Source organism: Calonectris borealis, chromosome 13 (assembly GCF_964195595.1).
Source record: "Calonectris borealis chromosome 13, bCalBor7.hap1.2, whole genome shotgun sequence".
In the NCBI taxonomy this organism is placed as follows: domain Eukaryota; kingdom Metazoa; phylum Chordata; class Aves; order Procellariiformes; family Procellariidae; genus Calonectris; species Calonectris borealis.
This window is the reverse complement of record NC_134324.1, coordinates 24196335-24224234: the sequence shown is the minus strand read 5'-3', so window position 1 is coordinate 24224234 and position 27900 is coordinate 24196335. Positions and strand designations below refer to the sequence as shown.

The window sequence follows — 27900 nt, the reverse complement described above, 5'->3', positions numbered from 1 at the left end:
GGAGGGAGCTGAAACTTGATAAGAAGCAGCCCTGCGGTGGGTCTGGGTCGCTGGCAGGGTGGGACGCCCGCCGGCTGGGAGAGGAGGGCAGGGACCCGCGGTACCAGGAGGTACCTTGGCTCATCTCAGGCAGGATCATTCTTCTGTCCCGTGCACAGGGCAATGCGTGGAGGGGTCTTTACATTGGTGTCCCCGATCATTAAAATCCAGCCTTCCTCATGTCCTGACGGGCTGGGCAAGGCTGCATGAATCTGGCGCATGCAAACCCTAGCTCTTCCCACTTGGCCAAAATGTATCTTTGATGCTCCTCTAATGCTGGTGGGGGCTTGTGTCCCCCTGCACCCCTTCCTCGCACATCGGAAGAGCGGAGCAGGCTGTTCTTGAGCCCAGGAGTAAGTGCGCGGTATTTGGAGGGGCTCGTTGGAGAAGGCAGCATGCTCGTAGGCTGCCAGAACTGATGTGATGAGTTAGCAGGTCTCTGTGCCCAGTGGTCTGGTGGGGCTGGGAGGCAGCTTTCCAGTTATTGCATCTGTCCTCGGCTGGCACAATAACCGCGGAACGGGGTCCCGGGAAGAAGCAGCAGCCATTGGGGCAGGTCTCTTGTCCCCCATGTCTGTTGGAGCCACGTGCAAGTGCTGCCTGGGTTGCCAGGGGGAAAATGGGCTCTGCTGGTATCTGCCATCCTTTACCCATCCCATCATTTGGTCTGCAGCATGGCTGGGTGCCTGGCACGGGGGTGGATGGTACCGGCCCCTGGCAAGGCACGTGCTCCCCGCGCTGCCCCAGCAGCCCCAAAGCCACTTCCCGAAGTAAGCCAGGGCTTGGGGCTGCATTCCCGTCTCTGCTGCCGTCCTGGCTCCCAGGGGCCTTTGTCCTCCGGGAAAAGCCGGCTCAGCTTTACAAACCCCAGGGGCGCTGGGAAGATGGTCCCCGAGGAGCCTTTGCTTGCGGCTTTTGGAAGCTCTGGGGGTTCTTGCGGTTTCCAGGGGAAAGTCAGGTGAATTCAGAAAGACCCCCCACTTTTTTCAGCTAACAAGTGTAGGGAGGCTGGGGGGAGAGGGCAGCTCGACCCAGCCGGGCGGCAGCGGCAGGCTCCGGGGTGCTGATTTCCAGGTGAGGGTGCCGACGGCTGCCCCAGCTGGGACATGCAGGAATAGCCGTGCTCTGCTGGGGGGGACGAGCCAGCATGCGCTGGTGTCCCCCCACGTCACGCGTGGCTTTCAGATGGTGCTGGTTGCTGCTCTGGAGGTGGCTGGGGGATGTTTTGGCTCCATGACTCTGCTCAGCCAGAGGGAGCCCAGCCTGTCCTTGCCATGGCCCCCAGGACCCCGTCCCCTCTCCGGGCACTGCAGCAGGGATGTAGGGAGAGAGGGACGAGCCCCTCCGCCCCGACCCACCGCCTTTGCACAACCCCCGGGCGAAGCGCCGGCAGGGTGGGCGGACGGAGGATGGGCTGTGCAAACCCACGGCCCCTCCGCCATCGCTCCCCCGGGCCGGTGGCAGGGAAGGAAGAGGGGCCGGGGCCGGGACAATGGGCTGTGGCGCTGACTCAAACAGCCAGTTCCTGGTCGCTTCCTCTCCCCCCGGCCGCGGGCGGGGAAGGCGGAGGAAGCTCACTTCTCTCGGCCTGTTTTTGAAGGAAGGGCTCCCGGGCGGCATGGCCAAGGCGGAGTGGCTCCTGGCACCCTGGCACCGGGGAGGTAAGGCAGGCAGCGCGGGCAGGGGCGGGCAGCGGGGCAGCCTCCTCCAAGAGGAGCGAGGGCGGTGGAGCAGGTGCCCTCACTCTGCAGGGCAAGACCCCGGGTTGGCGTGACCCGTCGGGCACGGGGATGCGGAGGCTCTCGTCGCCGGAGGCCGTGCAATAGCCACGGAGTCGATGCTGTCCGGCAGTGCGGGTCTTGTCCCACCTTTTCCAGCCTGGCCTCGACTGTGGTGTGTCCCCTTCCCTTTTAAATCCTTGCTGCCTGTTGGGGTGTCCTTGCTCTCTGACAAAGCAAGAGAGAAGCACAGAGACCCCCCGCCCGCGCGTCCCACCAACCACTCCTCAGGCTGGGGCTGAGCCCCGCTGGGACGGATCCTGCCCGGCCCTGTGGTGCTGTACCGTGCTGGCAGCTTTCGCTCGCTGGTGGTGGCAGGAGCGGGGACCGCAGGAGCGTGGGTCAGCCCACGTCAGCCGGGGCTCTCGCTGCTCTCACGGCTCTTGCTGCTCTCGCTGCCGTCTCTGCCCTCGCCGTCGCTCCTGCTGTGGCCGATTTCACGTCTCGGGCCCCTTTGTCCTGGGGCCTGGCCGCGTTCCCCTCTCAGGCGACTTCCTCGCATTGTCCCGGCCCCGCGGAGTGTAAAACCAGCCGGGCACAGGGGAAACGGTGCTTTCCTGGAAGCACCCCTGCCCGGCGAGGGGCTGCAGCCTCTCCGGCACAGGCAGCCCACGCGCCCGGGAGAGCTGTGAGCGCTGCCCCGGGCATCCACACGCCGCCGAACCGTCCCGGCCGGGCTGGGGACATCACCGGGGGAAAGCGAGCGGGCAGCTGGCCTCGGCCGCCCTGTGCCGGGGGTTGCCCTTGGCTGCGGTGCGTGGCGATGCTGTGCCGGGGTGCCAAGGACCGGCTGGGGCTGGGGCTGGCAGGTTGCCGTGCCGGGTTTCCTGAGGCTCTCGGGAAAGGCTCGCGCCTGGTTTTTTGGCTGGGAAGCGCGTGAGAGCGAGGGTTGCAATACGAGGAGGAAGCCAGGCTCTTAGGGAGCCGTGGCGGGGCTGGGAGAAGAGCTCCAAGGGGTCTGATCCTGCCACCTGTGGCTGATGGCTTCCTGCAGGGACCTGGGTCCGGCCAGGCTCTGGGATGGCAAAGGCAGGGTGATGAGAGCACCCGTGGCCAAGCCCAGAGCAGCCCCACCAGCACTGGGGCTGCTGCTCCGTCCTCGGGAGCGGCGGCTCTCGTCCCCTTGACAGGGACCGGCGTGAGTTCATCTCGGCCGGCTGCGGTACTGGGCCAAGCCCTGCTGCGAACGCGGCCGCGGGTGGTTCCTGTCCCCGCAGCACGGGCGGATGGTGCGCCGGGGCTCCTCCTGTGCCGGGCTCGCCAGCCAAGTCCTCCCCGCAGCACAGGCACCTCCCCTGCCTGCCAGAACTCCCTGACAGGGTCCCTGCTCGCGTTGCCGGAGCCAAACGTACCCGGCGCGGCTCTTCACCCCCACGCGCTGCCCGGCCGGTGCTCCTGCCGAGCTCAAGGGCAGTCACCAAGCCAGCGGTGCCGCAGCTCATGGGGACTTTGACCGCCGTCAGCTGTTCTCCTGTCACCCTGCTGCCACCGCGGCAGGGCACCCCACTGCAGGAGGCTCCCCTGGCCTGTCTGTATGGGGTCACAGCTGACACCGTCTGTGGGGAGCACATGCATCCCCTCCACTCCTGCCCTACACAAGGCATGAGGCGAAGGTGATGGATCGCTTGGGATCCAGCTGGAGAAAGAGGGCTTTTATCTGTTTTGCCAGATCTCATCACTGGGCCAGGCAGGCAGAGTGCCCTAGCACACTGTTAACTCTGAGCCCTACTGATGGACAGTGACGTTATTGACTGTTTTGCTGCTGGTGGTTTTAATAGAAACCTCTCACATAATCCAACCTGCTCCCCACCAGCTGAGTGACCCTCACAGCTGCCAAACCCACCACCCTGCCAGCAACTACTGCAGTGCCGTTATCTCCTGTCAGTACAAAAATCAGCTGATTGCATGTTAAACTGGGAGCGTGAGAAGAGCCGAGAGCCTCTGACAGATTTGGTGTGGCAGAGTGGTGTTATTCTTCGATGCCCCACAGTCCTGCTGGGCACCTGCGGAGGAGCACGCGGATATGCTGTGCAGGGCAACATCGGTGTCCTGGCATGGGCACCCCTCTAAAAAGCTTCCAGCCCCTCCGGCCTCAACCACCAGAAGGTCAAACGGCTGTAAGGATGGCCCTGCCTCACTGAAGGCTCAGAGATGTGCCCGCGAGACGTGTAACAGGGGGACGATGTCCTGGGGAGGGTCCGGATTTGGACAGGGGCATGCTCCAGCCCCTGCGCGGCGAGTGCTTGCAGCAAGGCGGGCAGGTCCGCATCCCAGCGGGGCAGCTGGACCGGCGGGTCCGAGTTCAGCGGGGGGTGAGCTTGGGACAGGAGGCACTTTCTGCGGCCGCTGCCAGCTCCTGCTGTTTGCTCTTTTCTCTTCCTCTCCACTCGTCGCAGAGCAGCGTGCGCTTTGGCTCCGTACCACAGGGAATGTCATCAAGCCGCACGCGCCGGGAGCGAGCAGTCGCGGTGCCGGCGGCGGGCCGGGGCGCTTGCTCGAAGTCAGCGGCATATGTTGCCGGCACTGCGACGCATCGGCTCCTGCCGGTGGGGCTTGGGTTGCTGTCGGGATCAGTCTCAGCCTCCAGGTTTGCAGTCCTCATCCTCCGGTGTGCTAGGACCGGCGGCGGCGGCTGGCTTGCCGCTGTGCCGATACCCGTTGCCATGGCTGCTCTGCTAATGGTGCATCGCCTGCTGCTGCCGTTACATCACTCCTGTGGTACCTCTGCATCGGCAGCGAGGAGCCGAGCGGCACCGTCTGCATTGCCGGCGCTTCCTGCTCGCTTGGAGCGAGCTTGAGAAGGAAAAGTTTGGCAGCAAGCTCGAGCAAGAGGCGTCATCTCACGGGAGCTTCGGCCTGAATTGAAACAACTCCTGATGGCTCTGTCAAATATCTCCCTGTGGATTCGGGATGCCTGGGCAGTAGGTAAATAGGGATGCTGGTGGGGAGTGGGGGTGACTCGGGAGGATGCTTGCGGAGGGCACGTATTCTGTGCTCTGCAGCTGGCGGTCCTGCAGGGATGGTCTTCTCCCAGGAGAGAGTGAAGCTCAGCTCCGCTTGGAGCAAACTCCCCTTGGCTTCAGCCCCGTCCTTATACACCCACAGTGGCCGCGGCATCCCAAGCCTGAACACTCGCTCACGCTCAGTAAGACTCTGCAAGCTGTTACAGAGCTAGCAGCACCCGCTGCGGCTGACGGTGCTGGCTCGCACCCCTGCCCGGCGCAGCCCGGCAGGGACCGTCCCAGTGGGATGCTGCTGTGGCCCTGCCCGCCGGTGCTGCCCCTGCTTCCAGCCCCAGGGCGAGGGGCAGAGCTCGCTGCTGCCAGCCTGCAGCCCCGAGAGGGGACAGAGCCCCGGGAGACACAGGGACACGCGGGGAGCAGCCTCGGGCAGCCCTGGCCTCCAGCCGCCTGTCGTTAACACCTCTGCCCACGCCTGCGCCTGTCTGCGGGCAGAGCTGCTGCCTGCTCCCCTCCGCAAGCCCCGGGGCAGGGAGGGGGGACTGACACCAGCAGGGAGCTGGGGCCAGCTGTGTGCGGGGTGAGCCCCCCCCACCAGCCGTGCCTCAGTTTCCCCCCAGCAGTGAGGCTGGCCAGGCTCAGATCAAGAGTGCTGGGAGTGTGTGGGATGGAGCCGGCCCTCCAGCTCTGCTCTCCCAGGACACCCTTCGCCTCCTGCAGGCATTTGCCACGGGGTGGGGGCCCCCTCAGAGGCATTTCGTATTTTGAGCCTGTCACCGATAAGCTTGGCAGGAGGGTCACTGCCAAGGGCAGCAGGCTCTGCTATGGCTGCACCGTTCCCGCTGGCCGCCATGTGCTCCCGTCGGGCGCTCCGGCTTGGCTGGGGCATCCCGAGCCCCACGGATGCGGGTGGTAGCCGCAGCTTGCACGGACATCCCAAACCTGCTCTTGCACCAAGCCTGCACTGGGCCGCTTCTGAAAACAGCCCAGCTCTCGGGAGCGCTGGCAGCAGCGCCGCTTTATCAGCCCCTGCCGTGGGCCGGGCTGCTGGCTCCTCGCACCACATTGCAGAGCCGCCGCGTGATGCCGGGCTGTGAGCGGCTGTCGGGGCTGTGCCCAAAAAACCCTCTGAGTGATTGCTCCCAAGGAGCAAAAGCCAAAATGTCAGGGTGTTAAGCTCGCTCTTGCACGCGGGGTAGTGCAAGCACGGTGTGGTCCCTCGGGGCATGGCTTTGGGGTGCCTGGGCTGCCAGAGGGGTGCTTGGCTCATCTGCCCCTTCCCACCCCTTCTCCTCAGCTGCTGCTTCTGCTGGGAAGATGAAACCAGCCCCGCCAGCGCCTCGGTGATGCCCGCGCCGCTGCCTGCGTCAGCTCAGGACGGTGCTGGCTCGCTTGTGTTCCCACATGAGTGCGTGTCTGCAAAGGGTGGAAAGCCCTGTAGGGCAGGGACCCCCCCGACTGCCCCGCGCTGCCCTTTCCCCCTTTGCCCAGTGCCAGCTGGCCATGCACCGGCAGCTTGCGTGGGCAGGGCGGGGTGCTGGCCCCCGCCTCGCCGGCTGCCTGGGCACGCTTCCGCTTCACCCCAGGGCGGCCCCGGGTTTCGGCACTGCGGTTTGCCCACGTGGTTGGAGCCGCAGGGTGGGTGCCCAGGGGTGCCCCGGCAGCGGGGCCGAGGCTGCGGAGGTAAGCTCCCATACTGCAGCTCCGGGGAGGGTGGCGGGGGGCTGCCCCCGGCAGGATGCTGGTGCCGGGTGGCTCGGGGAGGTGGGGGGCAGCAGGGGCTGTGCTTTGGGGGTGTCCCTGAGTCTCGGGGGTCACCGCGTAGCTGCTGCGGGGTCTGCAGGGGATGTGTGGGCAGCAGGCGAGGAGCATCGGCACATGCCGAGGCCGAAGGCTGAGTCTGTGCGAGCCAGGCGGAGGGGTGCAGGGTCCACCCTCAGGGTGTGCTCAGAAATGGAGGGGGCAGCAGCGGAGCCCCACCTTGCCAAAGAGAGCAGGTTGGGGGGCTGGGGTCTGCAGAGAACATGTGGTTCCTGGCCCCCGCGCGCCCCTGCCTCCCTTCCTGCAGCCCTGCAGGTCAGGTTTTCGGGGAGATGCCCCGTGCCCAGCCACGCTCCCAGCTCCCATCCCCAGGGGACGACTGGGCACACGGGGCGAGCCAGAGGCCAGGGCACGGGGCTCCTTCTGCCGTCGTCACCTCCTCCAGGACCCCTGGCCCTGCGGGGCATCGCCACCTGGCAGGCACCAAACTGGGAGGCGAGAGGAGGAAAAGCCACATGAGAAAAGGGGGCTGCGTTCGCCCACAGCAGGGAAAACTTCATCCCCGGCTGCATGGCACTGCCTGCCGGGATGGGGCTCTGCAGCCGGGCAAAGCCTCAGCGTGGCTTACACACACACACAAACACACGGACACACACGCACACGCCCCGACACCTCTTGGTTGATATGGAAACGAGTCAAATTATTTAAAGGAGGAAAAAAAAAAAAACGGCCTGGTGTTAAGGCACGTCGTTATGGTAACACAAATTATAAAAGTAACTAGGCTAGGGACGTGGCACCTTGCTTTCGGGTGCTGGGCGTTGTGCAGGCTCTGCCGCTCGATCAGCTGGAGCGGGGGGGAAGGGCGGGCAGGACGGCACCCGCGGGTGGGATGGCACCCGTGGGCAGCAGGGGAGATGCAGTGCCGGGTGAGCCAGGGCAGGGCTGACCCAACAGTGCAGGAAGAGGGGGACATGGCTTGTGCAGGGGGTGCCGGGGAGCCCAACTCCGTTTTGGGGCCGTTAGCCTTCACCAGGCAAGCGGGATTGCTGTCGCTGCCTCGGCTGGGCTCTGGCGTGAAGCAGGATGCCGCGGCCAGAGGCGGCTGCGTTTTGGCAGCTGGGGCGGTGGCGTGCTCGCTGGGGACGGGCACCCCGCGGCCCCGCGCGCTGCGGGTGGCAGAGGGGAAGTGTTTGTCACGCTGGTAATAGGCGCAATGGGGACGGGGAGGGACACGTGGGCAGAGCCTGCCTGCACCCCCAGCACCATCAGAAAGCCCTCAGCCCCCTGGCACCCCGCGCTTGCCGCTCTTCCCCGCAACCTGTGATTCAAACTCGGGATGTGCGTCCTGCTGGCCAGGCGGATGAAGCGGCGCTGGCTGCTGAGCGGGAACGTCCTGGCTACCAGACAGGGGGAAGGGACGTCAGACCCTGGTCCCCGGGGCTGACACCCAGCCCAGTGGGTGACACTGGGCACAGGACCTCACGCAGTGCCCGGTGCTGACAGTGGCCGTCCCTCTGCCCATACCAGGGGCAGCTGGAGAAGGTTTAGCCCTAAATCCCCAGGGATGAGACCCTGGTCATCCACGAGCCCCCTGTTTACAGCTCACAAACCCGCTCTCTGCCTTCGCTGCCCAGGTCAGGGCTTGGATGCGCTCCGCAGGCAGCGTGCCGGCAGCGGCACTCCCTTGGCTCCGGTGCAAAACCGCGCTGGGTAGGAAACCCACATCCGCTCAGGGCCAGCGCTGCTCCGGGGCGGAGGTGCCGGGGCTGCAGGGGTTCCCATGGCAAAGCCTCTTTGCCGGAGCACCCCTCAGCTCCCAGCGTGGCCAGCTCCCCTGCGAGCCCAAATCCTTCTCCTGGGGACTTTTCCACCCATGTGGGTGTTTCAGAGGGTCTGGGCAAATGCCTGGCCCATCCCCGCAGAGGTTTCCTTCCCAGGAGACCTTTGCGGGGCGTCCACAGACGGGGCAGGGCGCGTTAACCTGGCTGAGCAGGCTGAAACCAGTGTGATGAAAGGCGCCGTGTCCCCTTCGCTCCCTCCTTTTCGGTTGCAACTTCTGCTCTTCTGCAGCCAGGGAGTTGCTTCACCGGAGCGTGCGGCGTTTCCTGCGCCCAGGAGCAGCCGGGCAGTCACCCGGGGCAACAGGGCTTGCTTCCTTCCCCAATTTCACCCTGCTCCCTTCCTGGCTTGTTCTGGCCGCCCGCGGGGACAGTGTCCAGCCCCCGGAGCAGCAGTGGTGGCGGTGATGGGGTCTGGGCCCACCTGGGCAGCAGCCTGCCTGGGTGGCTCTGCTGGGGCGGGACGCAGCCACATCCCAGTCCCCACGTTCCTGGAGAGACCTAGGACAGGGTGACTGCACCGTGCCGGTGTGGCGGCAGCCGGCAGCCCGTGGCAGTGCTTGCAGGGAAGGTGCCCACCCACCTCCCTTTCACTCTGCTCCCTCCTGCTTGCAGCCACCTCTAACCTGGACCTCGAGAGCAAGAAAGCCGCCCACGCCAAGCTGTCATGGCAGCAGCCGGTGAATGTCTTCCTGGCGGCCGGGCGCCCGCCGGGCATGGAGCAGCTGCACCAGGAGGCCCAGCTCAACCTCCAGAGCTTGCTGCAAGGTAGTGGGGCAAGAGGGGCGGGCGGCGGGCTGGGTGAGGGTGGCAGGGACGGGCGCTGCCCTGGGTACGCGACCGCCATGCAAACAGCGAGGTCGTCTCCCACATGCACGTGTGCGAGCTGCTCCTTGGACTTCACCACCCTGTAGAAGTTGGCTCCCAAGGGGGTCCCAGCCTCCAGCAGCCCCCGTCTGATCTCTGCTCCCAGGTCACTGCTGCAAGCGGCAAAGCACCTGGGGCCAAGACCAGGCGCGGGGCCGCCGGGCGCCCGCCAGCCCCACCGCAGCACGGTTCTGCCCACGAGGGCCTTGGAGACCTGGCCATCCGTCTGTCTAACCGGATCAGTGTGGCCGTGGATTTTGTTTCCTTCCAATTTCTTAACCAAGCCGTCACGCGGCCTCGGCTTGGATGCTTTGCAGGCATCGATTAGATCAGCAGCCGGCCTTCCCCCGGCTTGTAATCTCATTAAGTCAGCCTGAGCAGACCTGCTTTCCACCAGGCCACAACAACCGGCATTAATTAGCTCCACAATTACAGGATGGGGAGACACTGAGTTCCCTCCTGGCTGTCCCCGGTGGGGCTCTGCTTCCCCGCGGGACCCGCCGCGTCCCCAGGCAGCCCCCTGGGCGGAGCAGGACAGGCTGCCGGGGTCCCAGCGCTGCCTCGACGCCCCCCAGCCCTGGCATTCCTCCTTGGGGTCTCCCGCACCTCCTGAGCTGCCCGTGTTGAGCAGGGACGGCAAGCCAGCCGGGACAGACACACGTGCCTTCGTATTCCTCCTGCCCCGGGGGCAAAGCTTTCACCCCCAGCTGGCGGCTGGAGCAGGGTCCCAGGTGCTGTTTCTCTTGCAGAGGAGTATGAGGAGCAGTACGCCGAGAGCAGGGTCACTGGGCAGACCTTCCGTGCCGCCGGCCACCTGCCCCCCGACACCCCCCCCGAGCCGTCGCCCCGACCCCCGCCCGCCAAGCGCCTCGAGTTCGTGCTTATGGTGAGTGCCAGGGCGGCGGGGCAGGGCAGCACAGCCCCAGCATCGCCCGGAGGAGAGGGGTTGGCGCGGCCGGTCAGGCAGCAAGGCCGGGGGGCAGCGTTTGTGTCCCGTCCTCATCCCCCTGGTGGGTCACGTGCCTTTCCCCCCGCAGCCCTCGAGCCGGCGAGCAACCGAAGAGGAGACTGCCAGCACGACCGCGCTGGGCGCTCGGCCGCCCGACGCCTCCCTGAGCCTCCCCACCAGCCCGGACAAGCAGCCAGCCTGGGCCAGGGCCTTCCCCCTGCCCACCGTGGAGGAGAAGCAGTGGCACCAGTCCTGCTCCATCCAAACCAACATCGTCCCCATCAATGTCTCGGGTAGGGCAGCACCCCCGCGGCACGGCGGGGGGAGAGGTGCGAGAGGCAGCCCCAGCGCCGAGCCGGCCCCGGGGGGAGGATACGGGGTGCAGGCAAGGATGCACCCCAGCATCCGGCTGCGGCGGGGTGCATGGCAGGGGAGGGGGGCTGGGGCTGCGAGCCTGTGTCCCCGTGGGCCAGGCGGGCGCTGGGAGCAGAGCAGGGGACAGCAGGGCCACGCTGGCGTCTGTCATTCCCAGCCATCTCTCATGCCATCCGCCACTTCACGCGTCTGATCCACCGGCCACGCCGCCGTCCGGTCCCTCGTTTCTGCTGTGCTGCCCAGCCAGCCGGTTCTGTTGTCACCTTGGCTCTCGCCGCGCTCCGTGCGGCCAGCCTGTCTCACCTGTCTGTCCGTCTGTCCGTCCATCCATCCATCCTCACGGGGCTGCAGCTCCCAGCAGCGCGGTCCTGCCCCGTCCTTGCAGGCACGAGTGCCACCCTCTGCCCCCAAGTAACAGCCGGCGGCTGGGCAAGGTGCACCTTCTGAAGGCAAAAGGTGTCTTTCCGCCCTTTCCCTCTGCGATGGAGAGACATGCTGGGACCACGCTAGTCCCTCTCCCCGCCCTGCTGTTCCTCATGGCCATGTCCCCGGTGTGGCTCAGCTCCGTTGGCCCCATTAATGATGAAGCCCAGTGGTGCGGGGTCCGGCCTCACCAGTACAGACCAGAGCCTGTTGCGCAGAGCGGGGCCCGTCTCCACAGTTTTCCGTCCATCCCACCTCCATCTGCAGTATCTCCATCTTCCCACCGGCCGGCAGCGCCCGCCGTGCCTCCATCTCCCACGCGGCTCACCCCGCATGGCTCACCACCTCCTGCCATCCCACGCTCCTGCCTGCGGTCGCCATTCCAGGCCCGGGGACACCCAGGGGACACACAGCGATGGAGGGGGGCCGAGCCCCCGCCCCGGCAGCCCCTCCCGGCACCGCCACGTACAGCGTGTTTGTTTTGGCTACAGGGCAGCACTTTGCTAGGCACGCGAGTGCTCGTCACTCCCTGTTTAACACAGAGACCGCGATGAACCCCAAGTCCACCCTGCGGCGTAGACGGACCATTATCGGATTCCCTAACCTGTCCCTGCGAGACCAAGGTGACGGCAAGAACCGCGCAGCCACTTTCGTGCCCCGGCAGTGCCTGGGCAGGGCTGGCACCTGCCGGAGCTGCCCTGACGGTGGGCAGAGCCACCCCGGGGGCTGGCAGCCAGCCCGGGCACAGACGGGCTCCCCAGGGACACCCCGGCCTTGGGGAGGTAAAGGCCGCCCACCGGATCTGCTCCCTCCTGGGGCACTGAGGTGCTGGGGACGCTGGTGACGCCGGGCTGGCCCTGGGGCTGGCATGGCATCAGAGACAGCCCCTTCTCCCCAGGTCAGGACGGCCACTGAAATTTCTCCTCGTCACCCAGCCTCAGCTCCAGCAGCTCCTGCCCCGTGCCCACCCTCCCCGGCTGTGGGCAGACCTCGCGCGCAGGGTGCCAGGGCTGCGGGGCACGCGCCCGCCTGGGTCTTTGCTGGGGCTGCCGAGCCGGCCTGTGCCGGCGTGCCAAGGGCACTCGCGTGGCTGAGGGTGCCTGCAGCACTCCCGGCGTGGCCACGGACCGGTGTTGGACCCCATGGGGACAGCAGCCATCCCGGCTGAAGGCCTTGTCGTGCCATCCCCTATGGAAAGTGTAGAGAAACCAGAGCCAGCCTCTTCCCGGAGGCAGGCAGGGACAGGAGGAGGAGAAGCCATGGCACCAGCTGCACCAGGGGGAATTGTCACTGGGTAGAAGGAAGGTTGTTCCCCGTGACAGTGGTCAAACCTCCGGAAGGCTGTCACGGCTCCTCCCTTGGAGAGGGTCAGACCCCAGCCCGCTGGTCTGCTGGGTGTGCTCTGCGCGGGGTCCCCGGGTCCTTCCCCATCCAGGCTGTTCTGAGGTGAGGTGGCACTGTGAGCCGTCGTGTCCCTCCCCGACCCGGGCGGTGACGCCTTGCTCTGCTCTTCCTGGTCCGTGTCCGCAGCATCGGGGCAGCACTTTTAGTTGCCGTGGGGCCAGTGTCCCCGTGCATGGAGACTCCTGCCATGGCTGCTAAGTTGTCCGTGGCACGTCCCAGCCAACAGGTCCCAGGCTTGAGGGTTAACACAGGCCAGGGACTGTCCCCAGCTGGGTTATGGCCACGCCAATACAGGGGGTAGGAGAGCATCTGGCAAGAGGGTGTCGACCCGTCCCCTCCAGTCCGCCCGGGCACGTTTCTTGCCTGGGCAGAGATGCAGCCCCAGAGATTGGCCACGGGATGGGACCAGTCCTGGCCCCACAGCACACGGGGCCCGACTGTGCCACTGACCCACTGCAGAGCGCGAAGCGGGACGATGCTCACCCGGGCTGTGTCTCTCCTCGCAGGCGGCGCCAACGGCCCCACATTCAACACGCGCGCGCCCATCGCCGAGTCCCTCTCCTGCAGCTTCGTGCCCGAGACCACGAGCGGGGGGAAGGTGCCCCAAGAGATCAGCCCCTGCCAGCCCCTCTCTGCCCCGCTGAGGAAGACCTTCAGCGATCTTGGAGCCCGCTGCTGCCAGCTGCCCACTGCCATGGACGTGGCCACCCCCTGCGCCGGCACCTGCAATGGGCCACAGGGCACCCCCTTCCCCCCGCCCTGGAGTGCCCTGGGCTACACGAGCCCCCCCAGCCCCGCCGCCAGCCAGGGCAAGGGGCCAGTCTGCACCTCGCCGGGTGGCTCCAGCCCATCGCCCAGCCCGGGCTCGCTCACCGCTGCTGCCTCCTTCTTCATCGCCACGGAGGAGCGCGTGGGCAGCAATGGGCCCAGCTCCTTCTCCGGCACGGTGCCCGAGTCCCCCCCCACCTCCAGGGGTGGCCAGAGGTGCGAGGGCCGAGAAGCCAAGGTGAACTTCTTGCCGGGAAGCCAAGAGGATCCGGAGCCGCTGGCGGAGCCGGTGCGGCTGGAGGTGGAGCGGGCAGGGTGCCGGTTCCGCGAGCGGTCGCTGTCGGTGCCCACCGACTCGGGCTCCCTCTGCTCTGTAGACATCGCGTATGCCGAGACCCGGCGGGGCAGCGCCAACTACGCCCTGGGCTACCCCAGCGCCAGCTCCGAGGGCAGCACCAGCACCGACAACGTCTCCCTGGGGCTGGAGCAGGAGGGCCAGCGGCGGCGGCGCTCCAAGAGCATCTCCCTCAAGAAGGCGAAGAAGAAGCCCTCGCCACCCATGCGCAGCGTCTCTCTGATTAAAGAGGGGCAGGATGCTGCCGTGGGGCCCAGCTCGGCGCTGCCCAAGGATCAGCGACCCAAGAGCCTGTGCATCCCGCCGGAGCCCCAGGGCCACCGCCTGGTGCACGCCGACCCCCAGGGGAGCGTGGGGAGGGAGCCCGACGGCACGGCCGCCCCCCACCAGTGGCATCTCGTGGACTGGAAGGCCGGCGATCCCTACCGGTCCCTCTCCAGCTCGAGCACGGCCACAGGGACCACGGCCATCGAGTGCACCAAGGCACGGGGCAGCTCTGAGTCCCTCACGTCCCCCTCCATCTCCAGGGCCACGACGCCCTCCCAGCTCTCTGCCGAGGCGGACCTCAAGACCTCCTCCCCAGGCAGGCCCACTGGGCTGATGTCCCCATCCAGCGGGTACTCCAGCCAGTCGGAGACCCCAACTCCCACCATTCCCACCTCCGCCATCCTCGGGCACTCCCCGCACCAGGTGCGGGTGAGGCCGCTGGTCCCCGAGAGGAAGTCCTCGCTGCCCCCCACGTCCCCCATGGAGAGGAGCCCCAAGTCCAGGCTGTCCTTTGACCTGCCGCTCACGCCGCCTGCCCACCTCGACCTCTCGGGACTGAAGATCTCCCTGAAGGGGAAGACGAAGGTCAGCCGGCACCACTCCGACTCCACCTTCGGCACCAAGCTGGCCCAGAAGACCAGCCCCATCACGCCCATCATGCCGGTGGTCACGCAGTCCGACCTGCGCTCTGTCCGTCTCCGCTCCATCAGCCGCTCGGAGCCGGAGGACAACGCCGACGGCCTGGAGCACGCCGAGGAGCCGGCACGTGGTCCCTGCCTGGGGCCAGAGAGGAAGGTGAAGCCGCCTGTGGCAGAGAAGCCGCCGCTGGCCAAGCGGCCCCCGAGCATCCTGCCCAAGCCCCCAGCTCTGCGGGAGGAGGGTCCCCTGTCCCCCACGTCCCCGCCGTGCACTGCCACCAAGGAGAAGGGGCTGCCGCAGGATGGCTTCGTGGTGCTGCGGAAAGGGGAGCTGAGGAGGGGTCCGGGGGAGCCCCCCTCGCCCCTGACCCCGGCGGGACCCCGGCGGCTCTCGCAGGGCAGCCTGGAGGATGAGCCACGGCCGGAGCGGAGTGGTGCCGGCGAGGGGAAGCGGAGAAAGGCCAAGGTGCCGCCTCCGGTGCCCAAAAAACCCAGCGTGCTCTACCTGCCGCTTGCCCCGGCCCTGGTGCAGCTGGGAGCCGGCGTGGGGGACCAGGTGCCTACCCCCAGCCCCATCATCACGCTGGACGCCGACCCCACCTGCTGCAACCCCGATGCCGAGGACCCGCCGTCCCCGGAGGCCCTGGGCACAGCACAAGCCGGTGAACCCGCCTGGGAGCAAGGTGAGGGTCTCCCTGCTGCTACGGTGGGTTTCGCCCCAGGAACAGGGGGGTCCCCCTGTGCCCGCACAGGGCAGTTCACGGCTGCCTTCTCCTCCCCGTCCGCAGGCAGCTCGGCGGAAGCCGGCACGGAGGAGAAGAGCTTCGCCAGCGACAAGACGGCTGACTCCATCGTGGAGGAGGACGACGACGTGTTCGTGACGTCCCGCACCACGGAGGATCTCTTCACTGTGATCCACAGGTAGGGCTGGTGCGTGGCACTGGGCGGGCGCAGCCGCCCGCACCTCCTGCATCCTGCCATGGTCACAGGGCCGGGCGCAGTGTCCCCACTGCCACGACACCTTAAATTTTCCACACCGGGGCCGATGCTCACACTTGGGGACAATCTGGCTGTTGCTGCCTCAAGCACTTCGGAGTTTAGCACCCTGAGTCTGCGGCCAGGCTGGGTCACCAGCTTGCAGGGAGGTCCACTGCTCCATCAGCCTTGGGGCAAGTTGGACCTAGCTACCAGGAGAGTGTTTGCCAGTAGCCAGATCCATCACCTGCCATGCACAGGTTGTCTTCTTGCCCCGGCGGAGCAGGCACAGCCACAGCCGGGCAGGCATCGTGCCCCTTGCTGTAGGACCTCGCCCCACCCAGAGCGGTGGCAGCTCCTGCCCGGGGCTGCTCCCACCACATGTCTCTCTGGTGCCTAGGTCGAAGAGGAAGGTCTTGGGGCGGAAAGAGCCTGGTGACACCTTTGGCAGCCGGCCCAACTCCCATTCGCCCGTAAAGACTTCGGGCTCCCCAACTGGCGAGTCCCCGGCAGGAGCGGGCACCACCGGGAAGGCTTCCAGCAGGAACGAAGACTTTAAAGCCCTGCTCCAGAAGAAGAGCAGCAAAACCAGCCCCGGTACCCGGCCATCTGCTGCTGAACTGCTCAAGACCACAAATCCGCTGGCTCGGAGGGTCATGACGGAGTTTGCCCCCGAGCTAGATGGTGCAAACAGCCCCAAAAGCCAGCCCTAACCTTGCATGGTCCCTTCTGGCCGTGAAGGGCTGGAGATGGCTGCAGAAGGAGTATTGCTGCGGAAGGGGTGTCCTGGCTGCCTGGGTGAGTCCATGTGTCCCGCCGGGGGTTTTCTTCTGCTTTTATTTCTTCCTTGGAGAGCCGCCGGCGCAGAGGCAGCGTTCGGAGCCGAAGCCCTCATGTCTCTGGCAGAGCTGGGCCCTTTCCAGGAGGGAAGAGGCGGCACCGCGGCTGGGACCGTTCCCGGCTGAGCCAGCTCCCAGGACCGAAGGTGCCTGCTCGGGAAGCAGAGCGGGACTGCGGCCCCCGGCGTCGCTCAGCACCCGCAGCGAAGCTAGCTTGAAACTGTTTGGTCACTTCGGCATGTGGTACTTTAAATGGCTTTTCTAATGCACAGTGGTGATGATGTTTTATTCTCTTTCATTGACATTGTACCTTGAGTTTCCCAGGCAAAGATCCCGGGTTTGAGTTCGGCTGGATACACAGAGATGTACTTTGGGAAGACGTAAGGGGGCTGGTTGGAATTGAGGTTGCTTTGGAAGAGCCAAAAGTGGTTCCCCCTCGTCGTCCTGAGCATCTTCCCCGGGGAACAGGCACCCCGGGGTCCGCAGCCAGCGCGACGACCTCAAGCCAAAACCCAGCCCCTTGAAAGCCCCCAAAATGCTGCATTTCAGAGCTCCTCAGCTCTCGGGCCAAAAGCAAACCCCAGAGTCGCCTCCACCGCCAGCCCCGGGGAGCCTCGCCCCGCCGGCCGCACCACACGCGGAGGTCCGCCAGCCTCCCCGCTCCCCGCCAGCCTCCCAGCGCGAGCGGGTCCTGCACCAGGCTGTCGACTTCGGGTGACGTGGGGCACGGGCGGCCCTGCCGCCGTGGGAAGGAAGGGCTGCGGCAGGCCAGCACCGCCCGGGGAAGCCCTTCCCCAGCTCTGCCTCTTGCATCGCACCGAAGTACCCTGCAACAGCATCTCCTGCAAACATCTGCCGCGTCGGCCGCCGGAGGTCCTAGGTTGCCACCGAGCTGCTGGCCAAACCCAGCCAGATGTCACCTGAGCCACCTCCCAGGTGACTCCTGGGGTCCCTCCGGGATTACCCACCGCTCCACGCTTGCCCACTGGCTGCAGGGGAGCTGTGTGAGGCCGAGCAGGATGCGTGCCAGCGCCATTGGCAAAGCAGGGGCTGCACCCTGCTGCAGCCCAGAGAGTGCTGTTGGCAGTGCCACCGTCCCCCTGGCACACGCAGGGCCCCAAGGCAGCCAGACTGCGTTCCCCTGAGTGTCCCGTGGGCCGGGACGTGCTGCCGAAGCGTGCAGCGGCCCCCGCGCGGTGTGTCCCTGCCCACCCACCTGCAAGGCTGCCTGCCTGGGTGCTGCGGGGAGGTGGCACGTTCCGCGGCGGCGCGGGGGGATGCAGTGCTGGCACGGCCGCGTTGCCCAGCCCAGCCAAAGTGGTGGTTTGCACGTCCCCAGCTGCGGTGCCAGCCCTTGCTCGGGGCACAACAGAAGGCACAGGGTGGGTGGGATTCATCCCCCTCGCCCCCAGCTGCTTCTTCCTGGCTTGGCTCCAGCATGGGAGCCCCAGCTGTCAGTGGCAGAGGCCACGGTGAGGGGCAGCAGGCAGGGACAGCCGCTGGGGCCAGGGCAGAGCTCGGAAGGAAGGCAGGACTGAGAGAAAATGCCAGCCCCAGCTCAGGGCACGAGCATGGCTGCGTACCCGTAGCGAGAGAGAAAGGGCCAGGCAGCGGCTGACAAAGACACAGGGTGTTTAGGAAAATTTCTGCTTTATTTCTTGATATATTTCTGCAAGCTCTGGTGTGCCCCAGCCCTCCTGTGCGTGGGGGAGAGCAGTGCAGCTGGGTCCGGGCAGCGGTGGGGAAAGGAAGGCACCATGGCAGCACTACAGCTGCCCCTCCGACGGGCCAGCGCTGGTCTGGGGGGGGTCTCTGCCCCCTCGGGAGCTCTGCACGCCGCCTGGGCCCCCGGGGAGCACAGCCCCCTGCAAACACCTCCCCGTCCACAAGTCCGTGCTGGATTTGACCCTAAAAGAGGCTCCCCTCTCTCCCGTTACTTGCACATTGCTCCCTTCCCTCTCCCGGGCTTGCAGATTTAAGCCTGTAACTAAGATCCAGGCTGAGAAACTCAGGAAAAAAAAAAAAAAAGCTCTAACAAATTTCCATGCTTCATCTCCATCCCACGGCACCCAGCCCTCCCGCTGCTCCCGGGCGGGGCGGCAGGGTGCTGGCGCGGCAGGATGGGGCCCTGGGCACGGGAGAGGGGAGCTCTGGGGACGGGTACATTTTGCACATGACTGCTCAGGAAACCGGTGGTGGTGGAGGCGGTGGCCGGGGGGTGGCAGCCGGCAAAGCAGGCTGGGGACAAGCACGGGGCGACACACCCCCGCAAAAACCCAGCACCGCTGGCAGCGAAAGCGGCCGTCCGCTACCGGATACGAAACGTCTGGGGGGCCCGGGGTGAATCCTGGCTGCTGAGCCGGGGGTCGGGCCACGGGACGGAGATCCTCGTTTCCCTGGCTGGAGGAATGGGCTCTTCCCGGCGGAGCCGGCCAGCTCTGGGCTGAGAGCTCGTCCCTGGCCGCGTGCGTCCTCCTCCCCCCGCTGCGGATGCGGAACTTTCTGCAGCTGCTTCACTGTGGGAAAAGCAGCTCGCGGTCCCTGGGGAGAGCGCGGCCGGCGGCGGCGTCCCCCGGTCCTGCGGGACGGCGGCCGCCCGCCATGGCGCGTACTTCTGAACGTTGTACTTTTTAATCTCGCCAGCTTGGTAAACTGCTCCCTGCTGACGGCGGCCTGTGCGTGCTGGTTCTTGCGGCTGCCGAGGCGGGCCGGAGCCCCCGCGGAAGGGTGCTGAGGAGGGGCGGCGGGTGGCTCGAGGGGACGCTGGCAAGCGCGGGGCCCACGCAGCCCCATCCGCCGGGGCCTCTCGCAGCATCTGCCGTGCGCTCGTGTGTCCCCAACGGCGCCGGGTGAGCACAGGGACGCTGCAGGGTGCCGGGGACAGCCCGGGGTGGGTGCTAGGGATGGCGTGGGGGGCTGAGGACAGAGCTGGGGTCCTGGGGGCAGGTGGGATGGGTGCCAGGGACTGCCCGGGGTGGGTGTGGGGTCAGCCCAGGGTGCCGGGTGGGTGCCGGGCACAGTCAGTGGGGGGCCTAGTGACCGGTCTGGGGTCCTGGGGGCAAGCAGGGTGGGTGCCAGGAACAGCCGTGGGTGCCAGGGACAGCCCCGGTGGGCGCCGGGGACAGCCCGGGGTGCCGGGGACAGCCCTGGGTGCTGAGTAGGCGCCGGGGACAGCCCGGGTGGGCGCTGGGCACAGCGCCTGTAGGAGGCCTGCAGCCGCTGCGCGGCCCGGCGCGGGGGCGCGTTTGGGGCGGCCGGACGGGCGCCGGCGGAGGGGCGGGGGCAGGGGCCGCCCCAGCCCGGCGCGCCGCGGGCAGCCCGGGGGCCTCAGCGCGGCCTGACGGCGGCAAGATGGCTCCCAAAGGGAAAGGCGGCGGCAAGGCGGGCCGGGGTGAGCGGGGCCGGGGGCCGGGGTGAGCGGGGCCGGGGGCCGGGGTGAGCGGGGCCGGGGGCCCGGCGGGGGCGGCCCGGCCGGGCGCGGGGGGGGGCGGCGAGGGCCGGGCCGATCTCAGGGCGCTGCGTTCACAGGCGGCGACAGCGGCAGCAGCGAGGGCAAAGCCCAGGGCCCTAAGGGAGGCGGCAACGCCGTGAAGGTGAGCGCGGGGGGCGGTGGGGCCCCTCGGGGCGGCGGGGGGGTCTCGCCGCTCCTCCCCCGGCGCACGGGCAGCCAGCGGCCGGCCCGGCCCGCCTGCCACGGCCCCGCTTGGCTCCCCCCTCCCAGGTCCGGCACATCCTGTGCGAAAAGCACGGCAAAGCCATGGAGGCCATGGAGAAGCTGAAGTCCGGCCTGCGCTTCAGCGAAGTCGCCTCGCAGTACAGCGAGGACAAAGCCAGGCAGGGGGTACGTGCCCGCGGCTGTTCTCAGGGGAGGGGAGCGCGCGGACAGCCGCCTTCGGGGGAGCCCGGTCTCCCGCTGGCCATTGCTGCGTGCCTGAAGACGACTGCTGTTGGGAAGCGCTTCCCAGGTGCTTTCAGAAAGCTCGTTCCCATAGCTTCGAGCACAGCCCCCCCAGCGTTTCCAGTGGGGTGGGCAAATACCAGTCAGGGGCAGCCTTAACTGTTCGGCAAAGGCATGAGTAGGCGCCAGTAGCTCAGCTGTAAATGCTTCTTTGCAGCAGAGCTGAGGCGCACGAGCCCCACGCAGCAGCAGGCAGCCCTCGGGGAGGGCAGAGCCCAAGCCTGCTGTGGCTTTAGCCAGCCGGTGCTTGCTGGGAGGCAGCCCCGTGTGAGGAGCTCTTCCTCTGTGTGCTGTCCGCCCTCACAGCGGTGCACACTGCCAGATGCTGCCAGGACAGGTTTCTTGTCCCACGGCCACGTCACCCAGCCTCCCTGCTGATAAAGCCACTGTTGCAGTGAGATTCTCAAAGCTTAACCTTGATGGTTCCTTCTTCCAGGGAGACTTGGGCTGGATGACCAGAGGCTCCATGGTGGGACCTTTCCAGGAAGCAGCATTCGCCTTGCCCGTGAGCAGCATGGACAAGCCGGTGTATACAGACCCTCCTGTCAAAACAAAGTTCGGGTACCACATTATCATGGTGGAAGGCAGAAAATAAAATATGAATGACCATTACCTTGTTGACTGCTTGAGTCCCGACAGCTTCCCAGACACCTTGACCTTGGAGCAAGTAGGTCATAACCAGCAGCGTGCTTGCAGGAAGCCGGCCGTCCCTGCCGTCACGGCAGGACGCACAAATTTCAGCTGGCAGAGAACAGGGCCCTGCCTAGAGAGGTAAAGTGTTCCCTGGAAAAAGTGAAATAAGAGCTTTTCACAGTTGCTGAAATCTGCTTTGTCTGGCAGGCCAGCCTCTTGCTTTTCCCGTTGCAGACACAATGATCTGCCCACCTGAATAAGGTGCTCAGGCTTTTATCTGCAAATGTAAGTGATCCAGAAAGGGAAAGAGGGGTTCCCCAGGGCCTTGATCTTTATCCCCATCCTCGCCACTGAGGATGCAGACAGCTCCTATGCTACAGTTTCTGCTCCAGAGCCCAGACTTGGACTGGGAGGACGGTCCCTTCGGCAGAGGGTGGGTAGCGCTACAGCTAGAGCTGGTGGTCGCTGCCCCGGGCAGGCGGCTTGTTCTTGCAGAGGCGTGGGTCAGGCCAGGGCTGGAGGCACCCTGGCTGAGCAGCCGCGGGGAAGGGGAGTCGGGGAAAGGAGTCCTCCTGAATGCAGAGTTACCCATACCTAAAGCCACATCTTATCCACATGAAGCTGGGGGAAGAAATTGTGTAACTTGGGCTTGAATGAGGGAAAAGCCACTAAGTGCTTGCTTGTTGCTTCCTGCATTCCCCTGCTGCTAGGCGTGCAGTACGATAGGACGAGAAACTTGGCTTCAAGTTGCGCCAAGGGAGGTTTAGATTGGACATCAGGAAAAACTTCTTTACTGAAAGAGTGGTTAAACATTGGAACAGGCTGCCCAGGGAAGTGGTTGAGTCACCATCCCTGGAAGTATTTAAGAGACGTGTAGATGAGGTGCTTAGGGACATGGTGTAGTGGGCATGGTGGTGTTGACAGTTGGACTGGATGATCTTAGAGGTCTTTTCCAACCTTAATGATTCTATGATTCTACATGTCTCAAGCCTAGCAGGCTGTGCCTCACCCTTCTGTTAAGACTACCTGAAGGACAGCATGATTGATGTGAATGAGCCAGCACATCACGTCTCCTACCTCTTGGATCTTGGCGATAAGTATCCCAGTGCAGTGATCCCCTTCCTGCTGAAAGACAGCACTCAAACCAGGCACATCTCTAAAAACACACCAGCTTTGTTTGCAGGCGAGCGTCGTGCGGTGTCAGAGGGCTCAGAGATGGGAGAAAACATCAAAGAGAACAACAGGCCTTTCCCAAGATCATTTACAAGGAAGAGGCGAGACCAAAACCAGGGCAGGTCTTTCTCCTCCCTCCCTTTTTGGGGTGTTTGTTTTGTTTAGAGAACGGAAAGCTCAGAGAGGCCAATGAATGATTGCAAAGCTCTAGTGCATTAATATTTTGTTGTGAAAGGCAGACAGGCCTTCTACAGTACAAGAGCAGATGTGGCCTCATTTAAGGAATGTGCTATTAATAAACTACTTGTTTCCAGGCTACCAGAGCTTTGTTCTACCTCTTGGCAAAAGCACACTGGCACATCTCCTGTACCAACAGGATCATTGTTGTTGTCATGTCTCCTAGTACAAAGGATTCAAATTCAGCAGACCAGTTTCTTCTCCAAAAACTGCAAAACTTAGCAAGGTGTGAAAGTGTCCCTTGCTGTCACACTGTAATACAGAAGGCAAACTTGCTAGGCGCTAAACATGCATGTGGCATGAGGAAGCATCAAAATTCACGGCCATATTGTCACAAGGAAAGACCATACAGAAGACGGTCATAGTGATGAGCATACCCTGGCCAAGCTTCTCAGTGTGGTGGCAGAGGGGCAAGTCAGATAAGCAGAGCATTGCTAAAGGCCAGCACAAGGTTCTTCTGATTTTAAGCTTGCATGGTTCTGAACTATGAACCCACTTCATAGCTTCATTGGGCCTACAGTACCAGAAATATTTAATCTACCACAGCTAAACTGTATGTGGGAAGAGGGTTAGAGGACTTCTTTACTAGAAGAAAAGCAGCTCAAAACTTTAAAAGCAGTATTTCCCCCTCCTGTTGCCTTTGTGCAAGATCAGGCTTCGACTGTACTACTCGGAGGGAAATAAAGATGGGGGCCCCAAACAAGGTCAGACTAGAGACTCCTTTGAAGTCCTTGACTCTTCCAGCAATAGCAAAAGGTTTGAGGTGTTCAGCACCTTGCAGAGGTCAAGATCTAATCGCTATTCCAGTCCTGCAACCCCCCACCTACATACCCCTTCTACAGCAACCACAGTCTGGCAGGGATTAGAGCAGAAGGGTTTCTGCAGTCCCACATTCGGTGTTAGGCCTGGCACTAGGCAGACGGTGTGCTGGCCTCCGTTGTTTGGAGGACTTATAGCAGCAACCAACTTTTTTTTTTTTCTCCTTTCCCTCTCCTTCACAGCAAATACATTCTCAGACCGACTTAAAACCAGGTTGCAGTAGCTCTGTTCTCTCCTTTGCACCAACATCCAGCTCACCCAAACGGCAGGTGACGTTTAGGGAGACAAATCTGCTTATCTCAAGTCAAGGAGGGAGGAACTACAGCAGCTTGAGTTTAGACTGCTAGCAGCTGCCGGGGAACCACACCCTCTCTCAAGAGAGAGGCAGTGACAGAAGGGCAGAAAGATGAAGCCAGGAATGCAAGCTTGGAGAGGGGGTTAGACATAAAGAAGACTTTTTTTATTAATCAGGCAGAAGCATGAACTGTTTTCATCTTTGTGAACTGAGTCCACAGTGAAGTCCCTTCCCCAGCACCCAACACCTAACAACTAGATTCTTAGGCTGTTTCTTCATGCAGGAGGAGATGCTGAATTTGTTCAGTCACCATGAAGGAAGTGTATATTGCAGCCATCTGTCTTAAGCAAGTTCAAAAAAAATCATAGTGATGTAGTTCAGACATTTAATGAGAAGAAGTAAGACTGTACTTAATAAGGGTATACATATTTCATTTCTGGGCTAACTGTCTATACAAGTTTAAAGTCATAAGCATAACTTCAGGATCTCCACTTTTTATGTCAAGTGCCTGCAGGAAACAGTTCAATGCCTCCTGTAGTTTTCCATCATTCTTAAGTTTCTTCCCACTGTCTACCAAGGTATTGTAGTCGCCTACAGCAGGAGAGGAACTCTGACCAACCTCTTTTTCGGAGACGCTTTCCTGGGTGAAGTAGTCTATCTGCTCACCTGACTGAAGCTCAGCATCACCAGTGGATTCCTCCTGAGATGACTCTGTCTCATCTGCTTCAGACTGCTCAGAGGGCATACTGTCTAGATTGAAGGATTCTTCAGCTGTATCAAGTGTTTCTCCAGCAGGTTCTTCTTCAGGCTCAGCAGATTCCCCACTACACTCTTCAGCTTCTTCTTCCACAAGGTCTTGCTCCTCATCACTGTGATCATCTTCTTCATCAGTGGTTCCCATGATTTCTCCAATATCCTCAACCTCGTCTACCACGTTGTTGATTAGAGATAGCCTGGAAGCGGTAGACCTGTTACCACTGTTAGTTAGTTGGGGAGAAAAGATGGCTTTTGCTATACTTCTGTCACATTTAGGAGTGGATGCACTAATTCCTTCCAGAAATTGATGCAGAGGGCTGTTCAAGGGAGAGGGCCTTTTTTCAGACTGGTTTTCCTCCAAGGTCATAATGGAATGGTCTTCATCCTCACTGTCTGAAACAATTCTTTTCAAGCATTTCTTTCTACCAAAAGCAAAGGCACCACTGCTTTCCTCTGATGCTTCACTCCCTTGCAGGGAGTTATTTGGCTCTTCTTCAGCTGTGTGACAGGGTTTTCCACAGTTACTGTTCTCACTTAGCCAAGTTTTTGTTGGAGATTTTTTTGTTGGAGATTTATAAAACCTTTCTGCTTTCAGTTGGAAGCCCTCCTTTTCTGGGTGCTCCAATGATCTTTCCCTATTTGAGGCATCTTGCCATCCATCTTCAGACTCTTCCAAGACCAGATTGAAGTCAACTTGATCCTGGAGAGAAGGCACAGACATATCCTCCAAGCTGGTTTCCAGCACATGAGACTTCTGGAGCCCAGCATGGAATTCTGGCATAACATTTGATAAACTTGGCACTGCGGCAGCCCAGGCTAGCTCAGGAACGTCATTATTCTCTGTCCCTAAGGCAGTATGTGGGTCAAGTACCTGATCTGACATTTCTGCCTCTCTTAACCTTTTGGGATCGTCAGCCATACCAGACTCATTAGAGGAATGCTGATGACGCCCAGACAGTCCATTCCCTGCCTCAGTCAAGCTCTCTGAATTTACATGGGAACACCGATTCTGTTCAAGACTCTCTTTATCAAGTAGATGAAGTCCACGTGATGGTGGTGATGATGGTATAATGCTTGATTCAAGCTTTTGCTCAGATTCTTGTATATTGGATTGTTTCACTGTCTTGCTGGTATTAAGCAGCTCTGTATCCATGCTAGACACATCTTGTGCCAGTTTCTCTTCATCCAAGTCATCAATAGTCAGACTTGTCATTTTGGAGCTGACATTAAGAACCTGGGCCTCCTCGTTCTCTGTAAGATCAATAACCTTGTCATTTTCATGTTTATCAGCTACTGGTGGTGAAACAAAGTGATTTATGTTGTTCAGCCCCGGAGACAACTTCTTTGGCTCAGAAACCAGTTCTGGTGGTCTTTGCCACATCTCTTCACAAGCATTTCTGATCCCCTCCATCCTCTGGTCTCTAAGCTGAGACTCTAACTGAACTAGCTCATGGGCTTTCTGTACCCTCCGTTGAATGTACTGATGGGCTTCTTCACTCTCAACCTGCTCCTCGTGAGCTATTTCCCTCGTATATATCAAGTCATGATCAGAAATGCCAAACATTTCCAGAGAGTGCAGATAAGCAATGTGTTCGTCCAGCTGCAGGTCAGTCTTTCTTTGGGTGGCGTGCAAAGACTGCAGCTGGATCTGAGTTGCAGATGTTCGAGTATCTTCCAATGTGAAAAGCTCCCTTAGTTCCTGTTTGGAGAAATATCTAAACGGATTCTTTTTGTCACCGGTAGTCTGTCTTATTAATGAATCCTTAAATACTTGTCGCCTGTATATTTTCTCTTCCACTGTACCACAGGTAATCAGTCTATAAATTACTACGTTCTCTTTTTGCCCGATCCTATAAGCTCTGTCTACAGCCTGAGCATCTGTAGCTGGATTCCAGCTGGGATCAAAGATCACCACTCGGCTGGCTGCTGTTAAGGTTATACCAACGCCACCAACTTGCGTAGTGAGCAGGAAGACGGAGTAGTCCTTGTTACTCTGAAAGGCATTAATGCGCTTCTCCCGTTCTGTTAGGTGGGTTACTGTTCCGTCAATACGCATGATCTTGAATTTTCTGCGAGACAAGACATGCTCTATGATATCCAGCATCTTCCTCGACTGCGAGAACACCAGGGTTCGGTGTCCCTCCTCTCGCAGTCTTTCTAGAAGTCCTATAAGGAACAGCATTTTCCCAGACTCCCGAATCACAGTCTCATCAGAGAGATGATCTATTTTATTAGCACCTGAAAACATACCTGCTTCACTCCTGTGATCCTGCTCAGAGTACTCCTGTTCTTCCAAGCCCAACTGGATACATGCTCTTGCAGACAGAAGCCTGGGGTGGTCACACAGCTTCTTCAAGACAGTCAGCTCAGCCAAAGGTGATCGGGTTGTCATCAGCACTTCTTTCACGTGATCCAGAGAGAGAAAATTCCTGTAGATTTCTTCCTGCACTGGTGCCAAGTACACCCACACAACAAAGTCATTTTTCCTAGTGAGAGATGGCATGACAGGAACACTATTCTCACGTGGATCCTCAGGAAGAGGAGCATCTGGCTGGTCAGCGTGATTGTTTTTGATATCTTCTTTGGTTCTTCTGAGGAAATACGGCTTTATAATTGTCATTAGATTCTCAGATATCTTTAGCCCCAGTGCTTTCTCGCCTAGAGTTGCGTCCTTCTCCCTTGCCCTAGTAATAGGATTCTCATATTCCATTCTAAAAGTTTTGGCCGTTCCCAAGAGAGAGCCTTGGCATGCAAAGTCAAATAAGGACCACATTTCCCGCAGGTTGTTCTGCACTGGGGTGCCCGTGAGGAGGAGGCGATGCTTTGCAGGAATTGCATATACACACTTGGTCGTTTTGTTAGACGGGCACTTGATTTTATGTGCTTCATCGAGAATGACATAGTCCCAGACAAACTCCTGCTCGTGGCTGCTGGCAAGCTGCTTCCAGTTGTTAATGAGCATCTGGTAGCTCGTGATGACGATGCCGTTCTTCCTCTGGACCCTCTCCAGGTTCCTGGTGCGCTCCGTCTTGCTGGTGCCGTGGAACTCCTTGACGCGCAGGCCGGGGGTCCAGCGGGCAAACTCCGCCAGCCAGCTGCTGACCAGGGTGGTGGGCATGATGAGCAGGACGTGCTGGACGCGCTCAGCGTCGAACATTCCCGAGAGAAAGGCGATGACCTGGATGGTCTTACCCAGGCCCATGTCGTCTGCCAGAATGCCGCCAGGCCTGCCCTCCCGGTGCAGGCGGTACAGGAAAGCGACGCCTTCCCGCTGGTGCTGGAAGAGCTTCCCGTGCATCTCCCCGTAGATCAGCAGGCCGCTGCCGCACACGTCCACGAAGCCTTCCTCCTCCTCGTCCTCCGCCGCCGCCGCGGCCAGCGCCTCCTCCACCCGCTGGATGCGGCCCTGCAGCTTCTCACTGGGGCGGATGGCGGCCGCCAGCCGGAACAGCCGCAGCGCCTCCTCCAGCTCCCCGCGGCCCGCCGCCGCCTTGGCACCGCTCACCAGCCTGCAAGAGCCACCATGGGCACCCACCGCGCCGGGGCTGCCCGCACCCGGCCCGGCCCGCACCGCCACCCCAGTCCCCGGGGCCTCCGCCACCCCGGGCCGCCCTCGGGCCCACCGACCCCCCCCAGCCCAGCCCAGCCCAGCCCCCCACACAGCCCCCCGCCCGGCCCACCGCTCACCCCCGGTACCGCTCCTCCTCCGCCTCGGCCGCCATGGCGCCCGCACTCCGGCTGCCGCCCCGCGCTTCAAACGCCAGCCCTTCCCGTCCTGCCCCGCGCTGCCCGG

The 27900-nt window shown here is 62.5% G+C and overlaps 3 protein-coding genes across 3 annotated transcripts; 2 read left to right on the top strand and 1 right to left on the bottom strand.

Moving 5' to 3' along the window:
- The first annotated feature begins 1429 nt into the window (after window positions 1-1429).
- NHSL2 (NHS like 2) lies at window positions 1430-18902 on the top strand. The gene is given in 9 exon segments (XM_075162646.1): window positions 1430-1629; window positions 1632-1700; window positions 8992-9144; window positions 9993-10129; window positions 10281-10485; window positions 11482-11613; window positions 12901-15105; window positions 15211-15343; window positions 15798-18902. Coding segments are annotated over 9 exon segments (3528 nt in total). The 5' UTR covers window positions 1430-1448; the 3' UTR covers window positions 16111-18902.
- Window positions 18903-19518: 616 nt separating this feature from the next.
- On the top strand, window positions 19519-20806 carry PIN4 (peptidylprolyl cis/trans isomerase, NIMA-interacting 4). Its single transcript, XM_075162657.1, has 4 exons — window positions 19519-19627; window positions 19765-19829; window positions 19958-20077; window positions 20631-20806. Exons 1-4 carry the CDS (start codon window positions 19588-19590, stop codon window positions 20787-20789), a joined length of 384 nt encoding a protein of 127 aa, XP_075018758.1. The 5' UTR covers window positions 19519-19587; the 3' UTR covers window positions 20790-20806.
- Window positions 20807-21470: 664 nt separating this feature from the next.
- ERCC6L (ERCC excision repair 6 like, spindle assembly checkpoint helicase) lies at window positions 21471-27890 on the bottom strand. Its single transcript, XM_075162645.1, has 2 exons — window positions 27795-27890; window positions 21471-27616 (listed from the first exon to the last, which is right to left on the bottom strand). The coding sequence occupies exons 1-2, from the start codon at window positions 27827-27829 to the stop codon at window positions 23782-23784; spliced, it is 3870 nt and encodes a 1289-aa protein (XP_075018746.1). The 5' UTR covers window positions 27830-27890; the 3' UTR covers window positions 21471-23781.
- Window positions 27891-27900: the final 10 nt, after the last annotated feature.

Excerpts from the sequence above, each read along its gene's own strand:
- ERCC6L (XM_075162645.1), bottom strand. The coding sequence starts at position 27,829 with ATGGCGGCCGAGGCGGAGGAGGAGCGGTACCGGGG. Across the intron at positions 27,617-27,794 it reads GAGGAGGAGCGGTACCGGGG|GCTGGTGAGCGGTGCCAAGG; the intron begins GTGAGCGGTGGG and ends TGGCTCTTGCAG.
- PIN4 (XM_075162657.1), top strand. The coding sequence starts at position 19,588 with ATGGCTCCCAAAGGGAAAGGCGGCGGCAAGGCGGGCCGGG. Across the intron at positions 19,628-19,764 it reads CGGCGGCAAGGCGGGCCGGG|GCGGCGACAGCGGCAGCAGC; the intron begins GTGAGCGGGGCC and ends CTGCGTTCACAG. Across the intron at positions 19,830-19,957 it reads GAGGCGGCAACGCCGTGAAG|GTCCGGCACATCCTGTGCGA; the intron begins GTGAGCGCGGGG and ends CCCCCCTCCCAG.